This window comes from Stenella coeruleoalba, assembly GCF_951394435.1.
Source record: "Stenella coeruleoalba genome assembly, chromosome: 3".
In the NCBI taxonomy this organism is placed as follows: domain Eukaryota; kingdom Metazoa; phylum Chordata; class Mammalia; order Artiodactyla; family Delphinidae; genus Stenella; species Stenella coeruleoalba.
The window spans coordinates 12599480-12615721 of NC_137148.1; the positions used below are offsets into that span (position 1 = coordinate 12599480).

Sequence of the window (16242 nt, forward strand, 5' to 3'; positions counted from 1 at the left end):
AGAAAAAGCCTCTGTAGACAAGCCAAGTTGAATTAAAGTAAAATGTACAGTCTTAATAGAAATGAACTCAGACAGCTGGCAAGCTACTGTGAAGTCAAAACACACATTGAAGCCTGATGGATCCAAACGCCTATTTTCCAAACGGGGCAACTTTAACCCAAGCAGAATCCAACTTCATGGCCCAAGAAACAGGCTGGAAATTAGTTTCTGTTTAAATTACCAAACTGACTGGCTAGAAGCCATGTCAGTAAGACGTAACTCTTAGAAGTAAAACATTGTTATACTTTATTTTGGAATCAGTCTGCTCACAAATGTGCCTAATTATTTGGGCACTATATAAATCTACTCAGAGGTTCCTATTTTCAAAGCTCTGACAGAAGTCATGTAAATGTTCAGAAGCACAAGCAAAACAAAAGCATGGTAACGAGAAGGCGACTTATTAAGAATTCTACAGCAAAGATGTGCGCCCCTTTTTTTTTTTTTTTTTTTGCGGTACGCGGGCCTCTCACTGTTGTGGCCTCTCCCGTTGTGGAGCACAGGCTCCGGACGCGCAGGCTCAGCGGCCATGGCTCACGGGCCCAGCCGCTCCGCGGCATGTGGGACCTTCCCGGACCGGGGTAAGAACCTGTGTCCCCTGCATCGGCAGGCGGACTCTCAACCACTGCGCCACCAGGGAAGCCCTAGATCTGATATTATTGATGGCCTGACCTCAGATCAAGGTGGGTGGTCAATACAATTACTGGTTTTTTGGTTATTTTTGGCTGCGTTGGGTATTTGTTGCTGCGCACGGGTTTTCTCTAGTTGTGGTGAGCGGGGGCTACTCTTCGTTGCAGTGCACGGGCTTCTCATTGCGGTGGCTTCTCTTTGTTGTGGAGCATGGGCTCTAGGCGCGTGGGCTTCAGTAGCTGCGGCACACGGGCTCAGTACTTGTGGCTCGTGGGCCCTAGAGCGCAGGCTCAGTAGTTGTGGCACACGGGCTTAGTTGCTCCGCGGCATGTGGGATCTTCCCGGACCAGGGTTCGAACCCATGTCACCTGCATTGGCAGGTGGATTCTTAACCACTGCACCACCAGGGAAGTCCCGCAATTACTGTTTTTACATGACAAAAGTAACATGTGGTCAAAGGTGGGATCAAGGGGTGGAATGTGGTAATTTATTCAGGGCCATATTTATATAAATATATATATAAAATATATATATATATATATATATATATATACATAATCATGCATATCTGCCTTATATCTAGATGGATACCAACCCAAATGATACCTAAGGATAGAGAAATTAGCAAACATATAAATCAGATACTGTTTATAATGATGATGAAAAGAACGCTTTGGTCACTTGTATAAGATTGTATCTTGCTTGTACCATATTCGCCTTTCGAGGCACAGGCCAAGCTCTGCCTCCATCAGGGGGGCTTTTTAGACCTCATCCCTATCTACCCTCTCTCAGCCTCCGTGAGAGAAGTTCTTGAACTCCCATTGCAGTCTCTGTACTTTCTTGGGTTCATGTCTGAATGTTGCTGCTGTGCTGGATAAGCCAAATGGGACGTAAAGCTGCTTGAGGCCAGAGACCGTATTTAAAAACTTCCTGTGTTGCCCTGTGGTACCTAAATACTCTGCTCCCTCCATAGAAGGCACCTGAATGAGTGATTGTGTTTGGCCAGTACAGAAAGTACAAACACAGCCTGGATCCCTGGTGTGAAATTAAAAATAATCAAATGTGAGTTCAGTGGTACCAGGGGTCCTAAAATCTCTGTCGAGAACAGAATGACTTCCTTTTGACAACAGAGAGTAAGGAGGACGTCAATGTTGTGTCTCCTCCTTGGCCTGACATGACTCACTGTGACTTGGTCTCCTCATATGGAGGTAAGGAGGCTGGAGAGTGACCTCTAAGGACTCTTTCATCTCCAGAGTTCATCAGTTCTCCAACTGTCTTTCCCTGTGGACACTATGAAGCACTTGGCCTTGAGATATAACATCCCAGAGCATGTGGCTGTTACACTGATGTCTCGTTTCATACGTGTGGGGTGAAACTATATTCCACTTGGATGTACAGAGAGCATGTCCTCGAGGTCTAAGGACCTACCCCCAGCTCCGGTCCACTCCTGTCCGGGATGATGTCGTGGATGTTCTTGTAGTAGCCCAGGCACAGGGTGGTGCAGCGCACAAGGGCACCCATGTACAAGGATAGGATGGGGATGAGTAGAGGCTCTCTGCATTCCAGATGACTGTGAAGCAAAATGGCGACAAAAACGACCTGAGAGATGGGGAAACAAGAACAAGTCAGTAGGGAGAAGACGGAACCAATCAATGGAAGTGCGGCCCCACCTCTTGCACCCAGGTGAGATGTATCTCTGAGCGAAAACCTTGACACTGATGAGAAGGAGAACAGAAACTGTATTGGGCTACAGCTCAATACTGCTCTCGGAGAATTCAGGGTCATGCATTTGGGATTCACTGGAAGAGCACACGATCATTCTGTTATATTCATCATTAAGATTCTTTTAAGGCAACTGCACATCTGGTTAAGGTTATCGATTAAAAAAAGTCTAGAAACTTTGGATTCCCTGACCCCAAAGGATGCAGAAGAGCTTTGCCCTATCGATGTACACATGTAATCCACACCAGAGGACCTAAGTGACCTTCCACAAAGGATAGAACAGTGACCAATGATGGTACACAGAAAAATGGACATTAACATTTATAACATGGAATCCACTAAAAATGCTGCAAAAGCACCAATGTTAATTATTATAAAACAAGATAATTAAAATTTAAGATATTAACTTACAAAAGTGGCAAAGGTCAAAGAATACAAAGTCAAGAGGGATTGAAATAATAGTAAAGTGTCAATCTCTGTTGAACAGTACAGGCTCTAAAGCAAATTTATCAATGTATTTAACCCCCCATCCTGCAGAAATCAGAGAATCAGCCCCGCCTCTGTCCAGAGTCCTTCCTGGGATTCACATGTTTGGAAGACCACTGAGGCGTACTGAGTGCACAAATAGGGTAATGGGAGAGGGGAGAGATTGTCTGGGCTACATCAATTTTTTTTTTGTTGTTTGTTTGTTTAAAAAAATTATTTGTTTAATTTATTCTGAAGAGGAACACAGTGATTAAATATCAAGATTTATAAAAAGTCTACCTAGTACCTTTGAACCCCATCCATCCATTTTCTATCCACTACAGCAATGAATCTGTTTGATTATTTTCAGGAATAATATTCTAAATATTTACCAACAGACTGAACAACTGAACAGAACAGACAACGGGCCTGGCTGTTATGGTAAGAACCAGCTGAATATCAGCCCTGCATTAGTTTTGTATTTGTCCTTAGAGAATTTTGTTAAGTAGTATCCATTTTTCCCCTCCTTCTTTTAGTTATTTATTTATTTTTCATTTTTAAATTTGGGGGGGGTACATCAATCTTAGTAGCCAAATATCCAGGGAATGATAGGCTTGTGAAATCTACCACCACTAAATGATCCTGACCGAAGGAGGCGTACGCGGATCACTGCATTCTCAAGAAATCAGTGATGACACAAAGTTAAAAAAGAAGCTGGAGAACGAGCACAGTTCATCAAATGAGTGCGTTCAGTTGCCACAGGGGACAGAGAAAGGCAGGGTAATCCAGAGAAACTCTTCTGAACGAGATAATAGTATGAGACGTTGGAGGAGGTCTGCTGGTAGCACAAACCGACACTTGTGCCCGGGTTGCTGCTCTCAAACCGGTAAACGGGACAGAGAGGCCCTTAGGCGGATGCAGGGGACAGAGCTACCGTTTGGCTGCGTGGACATGACCAGGCTGCCCAGAGCATGGGCGCGTGAGTGTCCACTCAGGCTCATGATCACACACTCACATTCACTTTCACCGAGGATACAGTGGAGCCCATTGATGGAAATAAAGATGCCCGTGACTGTCTCCATGCCTGTTGCTTCCCAGTGGAACAAATGTACCGTATTAACTGAGGGATGCAAAGACCAGCTGGGGGAAACCTGGTGAAGGATCCATTGTGTTTGGAACAGAAGATTGCGTTCTGTAATGTGGCCAAGATGCCCATTTATTTCTCTAACTAATCAGAGGCCTTAAGGGGCCCTAATATGCAAACAGACTAGTCTGTCTGCCGCAAGCTTAAGATTCGACATACACAGACCTACAGTGTAAACGAAGATGGTCATGTTTAGAGACTGAAAACACACTGCAGGAAAAATGGATATGTGAAGACCAACCCCTCCTCTGCCCAGTCCAGAAAGGCTCCCGGTGACGCCATCAGGATGGCCATGCAAGACGAGTAGGACCAAGGAAGGGGATCTGGAAGTGAAGGAGAAGGGAGGGGGAGGTGTGGAGATGACAGGAAAGTGGCCCGAGGAGCACAGCAGGCTGGAGTGTGGCAGAAGGCGGGCAGGAGGCATTGGGCCGGTAGCGATCAAGGCCGAAGTGAAGATTTTCTCAGCCTCCCTCATGTCGTTAATAGCTTGATGCCAGGTGGTCCAACACATACCATACATCTTACACCTTCGCTGGGCTGTATCATTTATCAACTTAAGATAACACCTGGGCCTTTTGCAATTCAATCCAGAATTAAGATTTTTGATTCTGATACCATCATCAAAACCTTGTCGGACTATTTTCTGCAGGTAACGTACTGCCTCGGTGGCGAGGATTTTCCCATGGAAAGCCTGCAACGTGCTGGCCCCGTCCTGGGTGCTGGGGATTCAATGATAGATAAGATTGTCCCAGGCTCTGTTCTCCTGGAGCTGACAGCCTAGTGGGGAAGGCAGAGATGGTAATCAACCTGTGAAAAGGCCTGTGAAGGACAGAGGGCGGTGGTGCTGGGAGAGCCAGGCTGTGGGGTGAGGGAGGGCGCCCACGTGGGGTGCAACTGAGCCGAGACCCAATGCCTTGGCAGGAGCCGGCAGGGGCCGACAGGAGCCAGGGTTAGGTGGGGCAAGCCGAGGCAGGGCATCTCCTTCCGGGCAGAAGCCAGGCAAAGCCCCCAGCGGGAGGCAGCTCGGCCACACTGAATTGGTCACAAGGGAGGACCAGTGGCTGGAGGGTAGAGAGCAAGGGGACAAGAGGAGAGTGACAGTGACGGGGCTGGGGAAGAAGCAGAGCCTGTGGGGTTTCAGCACCTCGTAGACCATGATCAGGATTTTGGCTTTTTATCTCAAGGACACCAGGAGGTGATTCTAAAGCAGGTTCTAGGCAGGGGGTGAGATGGCCAGCATTTCACTGAGAATAGATCCCTGTGGCCGCAGTGGGGAAGGACGGAGGAGAGCCAGAGCAGAGGGGCAGGCCCGAGTCAGGAGGCATCGCTGAGAGTTCAGGTGGGAGGGGTGATCCCTCAGACCAGGGCGAGGGCAGCCGAGATGGGGAGAAGAGGGCAGATAAAGAAACATCTAGGATTAAAAATTTTAGACAGATGGTCCTGAAGAGGGACGCTCCTAGGGTGGCTCCCAGGTGTCTGAGCTGATGGTAGGGGCACAGATTCATTCAAAACCACCATCATCAAGATCATGAAGAGTATGAACTGAGGCTTACGATGCCTCTGAAGGATGTGAGTGGAAATAGCATAGAGATATCTAGATGGCTTGTCTAGAGCTCAGAGGAGAGGGCCTGGCCGCAGATATTTATCTGGTGATCATCAATCTTGTTACAGATGGTTTAAACGTAGGGCATGCAGTAGATTCTTCACGAATAGAATATACAGTAAGGAGAGAGATGGATCTGAGGAACATTTACACATCAGTAGATGAGCTCGGCCACCAGAAGTCGGAGAAAAACCAGGACGTCATGGTGTGAGAGCCAATGGGAAGGGATGTTTCATGGACGAAGGCGCAGTCAACAGAGTGAAGAGTTGCTGAGACATCCATGAGGTCAACAAAAAGTGCCCGCTGGATTCAGTGGCAAGAGGGTCACTAGTGAGAACAGTGTGGGCGAAGTGATGGGAGTGGAGGTCAGCGTGGGGTAGGTAAAAGGAAGAAAGAGAAGTGCAAAAGTGGAGACAGTGAGAGGAAACTGGCCTTCCAAAAGGTGTGGCTGGGAAGTAATAGAGAATTGTAGCTAAAGACATACATGAGAAAAAGCCTCTTGTTGCTGTCGTTATGGTGTTAAGATGGCAGATGTCTGAGCATGTTTCCATGTCAAAGAGAAATGATCCAGGGGAGATAGAAGGAGTCACGGATAACCAATCAAATAAGGTTCCTGAGAAAGCAGGACAGGATAGGCTTCAAGGCACAGGAGGAAGAAGTGGCCTTGGACAGAGGAGGGACACCTCCTCTCCTGGAATGGGAGAGGAAACGGAGATGAGGCAAGGGTCTGAAAGTAGGCATGTGGGTTTAAATTTCTCAGTGAGGTAGGCAATGAGGTCACCTGCCAGGGAGAGTGAAGTGGGCGGAGACCCTCTGACATGGTTACCAGAGTCCGCAGTGGTGAGTGATGAGAGGATGAATCTATACTTTGATCAGTTTGTCCCACTGTGTAACTTTTTGCTGGAGTGCTTGCTACCTGGGTGCAGGTGGTGCAAGGTGCACACCATTGGGTGGTTCAGGATGGGGATTTTGCCCGAAGGCTGAGATGGAAAGGCAGGAGACAAAGGGACCTAGAGTAGTGCAGCCAGATTACTCAGCTGGGATCCTGGGATCCCATCCCTGGGATCTCAGCTGACTTCAGAAGGCCAGGGCTGATGACAGCACAAAGGGGAAAGGACTAGAGGTCCCACTGAGGCCCAACACCCCATGAGAATCCTCATTTGATACTGAGCAAGCTAAGAAAGTCTAGATGATCACAAAATAAATAAAAAACATATGACTATTACAATAATGATGACACAGAAAAGCATGGCATGTTGGAACCAAAGCAAGAGGTTTTTTCTGTATTATGATGGGAAATTAATTAGCTTAGTAAAGGTTTTCAAACTGGGAGTTGCCACTGAAATTCAAGGCATTATAAACTCTTTTCATTTTATCGTTGGTGATTGTTACTCCCTATCTATCTATGCCGAGGTGGTATTTCAAAGGACTTTGCCTAGGATCTATTTATTCATTACCAAGTCTGGTAATTAACAAATGCTTACAAGTAATGAGAGGACTGAAGCTGGGGGGTGGGAGGGGAAGCAGAAGACTTAAGAACAAACATTGAATTTATTCCCCCAACCAAATTGTGGCAGGAACTCCAACTATAAGGTTTAAAACAGAAACTTCACCAGGAAAAGCCCAAGGCCAGATGGCACCTGAATCCAGCTTCCATCGCCCCTACCAACCAGTTATGTTTATTCCGAGCTTTTGAGCCCTCCCAACAGGCAGCGGCCAGGACCAGGTTTAAAATTAAGAAGGAAGGGCTTCCCTGGTGGCGCAGTGGTTGGGGGTCCGCCTGCCGATGCAGGGGACACGGGTTCGTGCCCCGGTCCGTGAAGATCCCACATGCCGCGGAGCGGCTGGGCCCGTGAGCCATGGCCACTGAGCCTGCGCGTCCGGTGCCTGTGCTCCGCAACGGGAGAGGCCACAACAGTGAGAGGCTCGCATACGGCAAAAAAAAAAAATTTAAAAAAAATATAAAAAAATAAAGAATAATTCCTAGGAGCATTCTCTAGAAGCTAGCATCTAGTGACTCAGCCACACAGAGGTCCATGTGTGCACAGTGACCCTGTGACCACCCACTAGCTTTGACTTCAGAGTCATTTCACGTGCAAGTCCTTTAACAATAAAGGGCAAAACCTCTGATAGTAAATTTAAATTCCTACAACACCCATTCCTGCAAGATCCTACACGCTTGTATCATCGGGGGGGGGGGGTTCCATTTGCTCATTCACTTAACAAGCATTTATGGAAGTTCACGTTTGTTTTGAGTAATGCAGGGACGCTCGCGGAGCGGATAGCTGTAAATGAGGCAGCAGCCGGTTCTGTCCATCACCTGCAAGGGGCTCTGAGCAGCTCTGATGGACACACGGATCACATTTACCTGAGCTATGACGTCTGAGATTGAGGCACATCCGACCAGGAAACTGTATTTGTGTTTTAAGAGAATGCCAGCATGGGTCCATGCCTGCCAGGAAGGAGAGAACAGGGTATGAGATACACCTGTGGGATTAGGTTATTTCTGGTCATTATGAGTCCCTGGGCATTCCTGAAACAGAATAGAAACGCACCCCCCAACCTTAGTAGCACAGGTTTCATAAATCTTTGATTGGTAAAATGACTGTAACTTAGCCTGGCGGCTAGGACCACATGAGACTTAAGTGGAACCAATGACTGCACAGTGTGTATTTGGTACCAGTTCTATGCAGACTAGTGTACTGGTTTGTGTGTCTGGCAGGAAACCTGGCTGAATACCAGGAATGGGGGGCCAGTGGGAGTCACACAGCACAGCATTCTCCATCCGTGAAGCATGTTCTAATGAGGGCTCTAAACTGGATCTGAGTTACTACCGTCACTGCAGGCACTCACTGACTGATCAGGTTGTTCTGTTTCCTTCTCTTTAAGTTTGGGCGGGATCCGATCTGTCACTTCGTGCCTTTGAGGAAAGTTAAGAGGAAAGTCCTCCAAGGGTTACAGACAGTGAAAGTTCCAGGGGATGGCAGGTTTGGAGAAGGTTTGAAGTTCAAAGTAGGATCCGCTTAAGCATCATCCTTCTAACCAGTAACGGCTGACCTGAACTGACAAAGGAATAACATTTCACGTGAGCTAAACATAATCAGACAAGTGTGATTTATTTCCTAGGTCTGTGTCAAGACTTTATAGCTGCTGCTACATCTACTTCCTCCTCAGCTCGTAGGGCCAAAGGTGCTAAATGGGAAAAGAAAGGCAAGGTGTAGATAAGATTTGCAAATTGTGGCTTGTAGGCTACCTTTGTTGACCAAAAGCTGTCTGGACGATAAGCTTTGTGATTTGCAAATATTATCTCTCCAACAAATACATCAGGGCCATGCTGCAAGGTGTGTGTGTGTGCGTGTGTGCATGTGCATGTGCGTGTGCGTGTGTGTGTGTGTTTGGGGTGATATGTATTATTTTGGTTTTTATTAGCAATCTCTTACTACTGGGCCTTTTGGGGGAGTTGAGAGATGAAACATGGAAGAGAAGGGTGTCCATCACAGATGTTCTGGTGTTAGACTGAGCTTCGGAAACTTCCGTGGCAAATAAACAAAGAAGGGAAGTGGAACACAGGGCACTGAAGAGTCTGTGAGTCACTTTTAGTCCTGAGTTCCCTGAGTTCACTGTATAATTGTGTTTACACAGTCCCAGTACAGACAGGAGGGCAGGCATTAGAGCAGAATCATGGACTCTGCTGAAGAAGCTGGGCTTTTACTCTCTTAGGTTGTGAAAAAGGTCACTCCATTCAATTCTCTCACTGCTTTGAAAGCACTGTGGTACCACCTCAGTCCAGCCTGGGCCCTGTGGGGAATCCGGTTCTACACACTCCAAACCCTTGGCTGTTTTCTTTTTGGGGTAGCGGGTATGGGAGCAGGGGGTATGCATCAACTACCAGAGTAAACACACCTGGTGATAAGCAAGAAAAAGAAAATCCAGGTACAAGTGTTCCAGTGGCCAAATTCTCCACCTAAACTGATGTCACGACAACTAAAAATCAGGACCTCCGGTGGAAACTAAGGGTTTGATATCTAAGGCTCCCTGGCCCACCAGTAGGAAGCTGTCAGATTCAAGAAGGCTGCCCCCGTAACCCTGCTACAGGCACATTAAGACTTCTGATGACATCTGAGAGGATGGACCACACACATTTTTACACTGCATCATTCCTCTGAGGATGGGGGGCTAATGCATACCTCAATACCTCCATTCACCTCACACGTCTAATGTATATAGAACTGGAGGTAAGGACTGGTAGAAAAACCTGTATAGACTATCATATGTTAAAGTCTCCTTCCAAGGGTAATTTAAAACGGAGCCCAAAGAAAAGGTTTATTTTCTAGCATTAGACATTGTTGGAAATATAGAAATATATATATTTGGCTAAGTCTCTTTTATATCTGTAACACAGATGAATAGGAAAAAAGCATTCTCTGAGAACGCTTCAGTATCAGAACAAAGAATTTAATCTATGGAAGTCAGCCACCCTTAGCTAATCTAGCAAAGCTGGCTATTGAAGTAATAAAATCCTATCAGTATATTCAAGCGAGTCTTATTCTAAAAAGCTTTGGGTGCTTATACCACAGAAGTGGTAAGTTTATCTGAAAGCTATTCTGATCCCTTGATCCTGAATATATCAGAAAGGAATTTATATTTGAATCAATTTTTCAAACAAGCTCTCTTGCCTACTGCCAGAACTTGTGGCAAATATAGATAATTCTCATAAAATAAACTGAAAAGATGGACTGGTTAAAAGTCAGTGGTCAGTTGGAGCCCTTCTGCACTGCCGGCGGGGACGTAAAATGGTGCAGCTGCTGCTGAACTCAGTATGACAGGTCCTCAAAACATTAAAAACAGAATTACCATATGATCCGGCAATTCCACTTCTGGGTATATACCCAAAAGAATTAAAGCAAGGACTCAAAGGGCCATTGGCTCACTCATGTTCACAGTGGCATTATTCATAGTAGCCAAAAGGTGGCAGTAACCCCGGTGTGTCCACTGATGGATGAAAGGGTAAACCAATGTGGCTTTTACACATACAAGGAATACTATTCAGCCTTAAAAAGAGGGACATTCTGACACATGCTGCATGCGACATGCACGAACCTTGAAGACATTCTGCTAAGTGAAATAAGCCCGTCACAAAAAGACAAATATTGTAGGATTCCACTCACGAGGTACCGAGAACAGTCAAGTTCATAGAGACAGAAGTAGAGTGCTGGGAGCCAGGGGCTGGGGTAGGGGGTGGGAGTTAGTGTTCAATGGGGCAGAGACTCAGCTGGGAAGATGGGGAGGGCCGAGGGTGGATGGCGGTGATGGGAGCACCACGATGTGAACGCACCTAACGCCACTGAAGTGGGCGCTTCAAAATGGTTAAGATGGGAAGTTTCATGTTATATGTATATTATCACAATCGGAAAAGAATGTGGTGGGCAGTGAAGACAGCCTCGGATGTGTTGGTCATTTTCTGGGGGGAATAAGTGGATCCATTTCTGGGTTGCTGGGGGCTGGGGGAGGGGAGGGTGGGGAGGCAGTGTTTCATGGGAACAGAGTCAGTATCCCAAGATGAAAAGAGTTCTGAAGAGTCACAGCAATGTGAATATACTCCATGCCATTGAACTGTATACATAAAAATGGTTAAGATGGTGAAGTTCAGGCTATGTATTTTTTACCGTAAGTTTTTTAAACAGTGCCAACGATCTTCTCTACTCACCATTGCATCCATAAAAGGGAAGGCAGCAAGATACAGGAAGGCCCTTCTCGTTTTGTTCCCCACTGACTCATCCACATGGTGCAATTTATTGATGATGTAGTAGCCTAAGTCACTATATGCTGCAGAAGGTAAAACAAAACAAAACAGAACATGGCAATATTTAGAAAACATTATTCTCATAAGCTTTTTATCTCAAAAGTTTTTTTTTTAATAAATGTATTTATCTTATTTTATTTATTTTTGGCTGCGTTGGGTCTTTGTTGATGCCCGCGGGTTTTTCTCTAGTTGCGGCGAGCGGGGGCTACTCCTCGGTGCGGTGCACGGGCCTCTCATTGCGGTGGCTTCTCCTGCTGCGGAGCACGGGCTCTAGGCGTGCAGGCTTCAGTAGTTGTGGCATGCGGGCTCAGTAGTTGTGGCTCATGGGCTCAGCAGTTGTGGCTCATGGGCTCTAGAGCACAGGCTCAGTAGTTGTGGCACACAGGCTTAGTTGCTCCGTGGCATGCGGGATCTTCCCAGACCAGGGCTCGAACCCATGTCCCCTGCATTGGCAGGCGGATTCTTAATCACTGTGCCACCAGGGAAGCCCTCAAAAGTTTAAAAACAATTTTAAATATAATATTTGGGTTTTGGTACAAAAATTACAAAATTCAGATGAGCAAAAAGAAGAAAATCATCTACAGTCTCAGTCATCCCTCTGCCCAGAAGGGGTCACAGTTGAAACTCTAGGTTCTAATTGCCCAGTTCTTTTACAGGTGTGTGTGGTGGATTATGCGTGAGTGTTTTAACATAACAAGGGGATAACATACCTTTCAATAAAAATGTTAAAGCTAGCTTTTCACTGTTTGTCATTCCTTTTGTATCATTTTTTGGGGAGGAGGGTGGTAACTGTGGGTATAGTCTCCCCAGTGGAAAAATGCTATCTCTGTGCTTTCCAAGTCCCTCCAACATGAGGACCTGTGACCAGTGTGTGACTGGAACATAATGGGCCTTAACCAACACAGGCTGAATGAATGTGTTGGTGCCAAAGGGAGAGAAAGGAAGAAAGAGAAAGGTCTCCTAGTGTCTGCTAGGCGTTCTGGCAGACATTGTTAGTAAAGGTTAAATACAATATTCAGCTATTTGCTACCTCATTGATACAATGTTTAGACTATATAGGAAAACAATGATCTTTGTGTTTTCATAGTGCTCTAATAGTAGTGTTCCCGCTGTGTTCATTCTTTTGTAAATATGAATATCCATGTACTTGACAACTGCAGCAGAGGCTTTGAAATCAGAAAGGAGATAAAATTTAGTGTCTCACTTTGTGAAATAATAAGAATCCCTTCCCCCATCTCAAAGTTTGGGGGACGACTTATTACCATATAAACTGGTAAAAAGAAATAATCCTCCATCCTCTGTCGGGATTAGTCTGGAATTATGGGGATGTTGGATTAAGTGTGCTCTTCAGGATGATATCCAAGTTATTTATATGTCTATAAATAGAAATCTCAGCGAGGGTAGAGGTACAAGTAAGTGATTTCAAGGGGTAGGGGGCTGGGATGGCTAAGACATCCATCATGCAATGCTGGTGGGACAGGCAAATGCAGGCGAGGAGGGCCCAGTCCTCCCAGGAAGGGCAGAGGTGGAAACCAAGAGGCGAGCTGCCAGGTGAGCCCGGGTGGCAGGTGTGGAGCGTGGCGGGACCAGCAAAACCACTGAGGCAGCAAGAAGAGAAATCCAGGAGGGAGGGTGGCACTTGGCAGAAAGAGAAAAGACTGGGGAAATGGGATTAGTTACGGCCAGGGACAAGGAAGGCAGCTGTGATGTCCTGCTTGGATCAGAAGGCACGTGGGTGACCTGATCCTGGAAAGCAGGAGGAAGCCCTCCAGCCCGACTTGGCAGCGAGGTGAGAAGTGCATTCAGACCTGAGATTAGCTGGTGAAACACAAAGCTGGGATAAAGATGTTGCTGGACCACACACACAGCTTACTTTGGGTGCCGAGATTTGGAAATCGTGGCTGCTGTTGATTTGTACACTCCTTTTCATTCAGTCAAGTTCACTGCGCTGAGACCTGCGCAGAGATGGTCCTGACCCTGCCCACCCCACTGCCCCTCCCAGCAGAGACCACTGGCAATAGTAAAGGCGGCCACGCTGGGCGAGCAGAGCAATGCTAAGCGCACGAGCCCGGGGCTGGCTCTGAAGAGCTCAGGAACTAACATTCCCTGGTAAAGGTTAGCGCCAATACTAACGCCAGCTGACTGGACTGGACTGGATGGCTAACGCTGGGCCCTTGAGATTAGAAAAGGCTGAGATCCGGAGGGCAATGTATGGGTTGACCTGTGTCCCCGCACAATTCATTTGCTGAGTCCTTAGTCCCCAGGACCTCAGAAGGTGACCTTATTTGACAACCAGGTCATGGCAGGTATAATTAGCTGAGATGGGGTCACGCTGGAGAAGAGTGGGCTCTTGGTGTCCTTCTCAAAAGGGGGAATTTGGACACAGAGATAGACACGCACAAGGAGAAGCCCATGAAAACATGAAGGCAGAGATCGGGGAGATGCTTCCACAAGCCAAGGGACAGCGCACGTTGCAAACCACTGGAAGCTGGAGAGGGGCCTGGGACAGACTCTCCGTCACGGCCTCAGACGGAACCAACCTCACTGCCACCACCTCGACCTTCCAGCCTCCAGACCGTGAGACCACACACTTCTGCTGTCTGTGTTGCTCTGTTAGGACAGACCTAGCAAACTCATACAGGTGGCTTCTAGGAAGGGGAGAATTATTTTCCCGTGAGTCTCTGGGGTAATGGCAGGAAAAGAAGGGACGTGTGAATTTGAACAGCTGAGAGCAGGGCGTGCAGTTTGCTCATGTGGCCTGAGTGTATAGGGATCAGTATAAATAAGCTTCTCTACTTCTGTGAATATACCTAAGTGTACCAACTTATTACACTATTTTAACTAAAACATCAAAAACAGTGCCTTTATGTAGAGCAGTGAAGAGCTGACATCTGAAGTTTAACAGGGTCTGAAGGACTGCTGGGTGCTGAGCTCCACCAAGCCTCTGACTCTGCCAGGATGTTTCCCCCACGTCACTCCCCTGCTTTGTTCAGTCTGCAGCTCCAGGGTCCCCAGGTGCCAGGGGTACTTTGAGACCAATGGGCCCAAGGATGCTTTTGCTTCTTTTTACTTCTTGTCCTCCTTTAGCTACCAGAGAAAAACTTTGGAGGCCAAGGGAAGAAGCTTTCTTCCCGTCTTTCTTCCTTCCTTTTACTCCTCCCATATGTAGTAGAAGAAGAGTCTGGTTGTAACTACAAAGGTTGTTTCCACCCTGTGAGCTGGGAGAGTAAAATCCCAGCGGCTGTTTTCCACCCAGTATCGCCTCACCCTCCCCTCCCGTGTCCCAGAGCTGTTTCTGGCTGGAGGTATAGGCTGGGGGTAATTTGTTTAAAGCACTTTGCATAGAGTCTATAATTACCAGGCTAGCTGCCTTAATGACATTTAGTAACCTTCAACTTCTATAAGCTGCCTTACCAAGAGTCTTCTGAAATAGCTTAGAGTCCTTATGAAAAGTCGGACATTAGAAAGAAAAATTAAGCAAGGTTTTCGAATAGATGTACATGGAGTTCATGGCCTGGCTGCAGCAGGAGGACACGGACTTAACCTATTTACAGGTAGACAGCTTTGAGCTGCCCAAACAAGAAGCAGGAAGGGCCATTCAAATCCCTAGCTCCTCTGACCTCAGAATTATTTTCCCGTGAGACTCTGGGGTAATGGAGCGATGGACCTTTCCAGAATCACTGGTTCTCAAACTTGTTCATCCAGAGTCGCCAGCACTTGTTGCAAAATGCCATGAAATTTAGTATTAATCAAAATAAGCCTCATTACCTATAATTTTCCCATGGGAATTGAAGGAAAAGCCCTCTTTCCATTTTTAGTAAAAGAATAATATGTGCATTTCCAAGGGGCAAATTTGGGAGCCCTTATTCTAATTCTAATGCCTTAGTTCCCATGTTTAAAAGTCTCCCAAGTGCTACGGATTGACCCACTGTGTTCTGTTTACCAAGCCTCCTGCAACTCGGGTATCTTGAGCCAGGCTCCAGGTACACATAGAATAGATATCAACTTTCTGGCCAGTGGATCTCTAGATTTCAAGTCTGTCAGTCCAACACAATTCCAAGTGTCTACTCATTTGGCTAATTGCATAAGGTTTGGGTGGTACATTTTCTGGAGCATCTTTTCCTCACCATCTGCACCATACATTCCTGGGGAAGTGCCTGTGTGATCAGTGGGACCCACTCCGGCCATGTGCAAATGTCTGGGGAAACCCAGAACCATGTGCAAATCTCTCAAGGATGAGAGAATGCATGGCTTACCAGTCTGGTCCAAAAAAAGAAAAAAATCAGAGAAAATGAATATGAAACACAAGAAAAAACATTATGCACAGCAAATGTAATAAAAAGGACCTAGTGAAAGTTCTCTCCTTTATTGGGGCAAACACAATAACAGTTGACCCTACAAAGGAGTTCTTGGTCCTCTCTGACCTGAGTCTACCTCTAATGTCTCACCGTGATCAGTAAATGGATGCCCAGATGTGACACCAGGTTAGCGAAGGAAAGGAGCTACAGTTGAAACTGGTTTTTCAAAGCTGGTGACGCTTAGCTTTGAAGTCCCTTCTAAGTGAGAAGATCCTCCAGCAGTTGGTAGATTATCGGTAGATACTGAAAGTTTGAAATGTCAAAGTTCATCCAGATTGGGAAAAAAAAATCTAAGATAGAGATCATGCTGGGAATCAGGATTTCTCCAATGGCTGGAGATAACCACGGAATACACAAACTTAAAAAAAATATATCTTAAGAGTACCTTTGCCCCAGCACTAGTTCATAACCCAGGAGATTATGCAGACTGACAAAATATATTGAACTTTTCTAAATATTAAAAATTTCTTTAGAGACCATA

The 16242-nt window shown here is 46.3% G+C and overlaps 1 protein-coding gene across 1 annotated transcript in view; it reads right to left on the reverse strand.

The window, feature by feature from the left end:
• Positions 1–16242, reverse strand: part of ANKH (ANKH inorganic pyrophosphate transport regulator) — a 140092-nt gene that overhangs the window by 44176 nt on the left and 79674 nt on the right. The window contains exons 3-5 of the mRNA XM_079917305.1: positions 11308–11426; positions 7969–8052; positions 2095–2265 (exon numbers count right to left, since the gene is read on the reverse strand). Of these exons, the coding sequence (XP_079773431.1) occupies positions 2095–2265; positions 7969–8052; positions 11308–11426 (374 nt within the window). The remainder of the gene's footprint in view (positions 1–2094; positions 2266–7968; positions 8053–11307; positions 11427–16242) is intronic.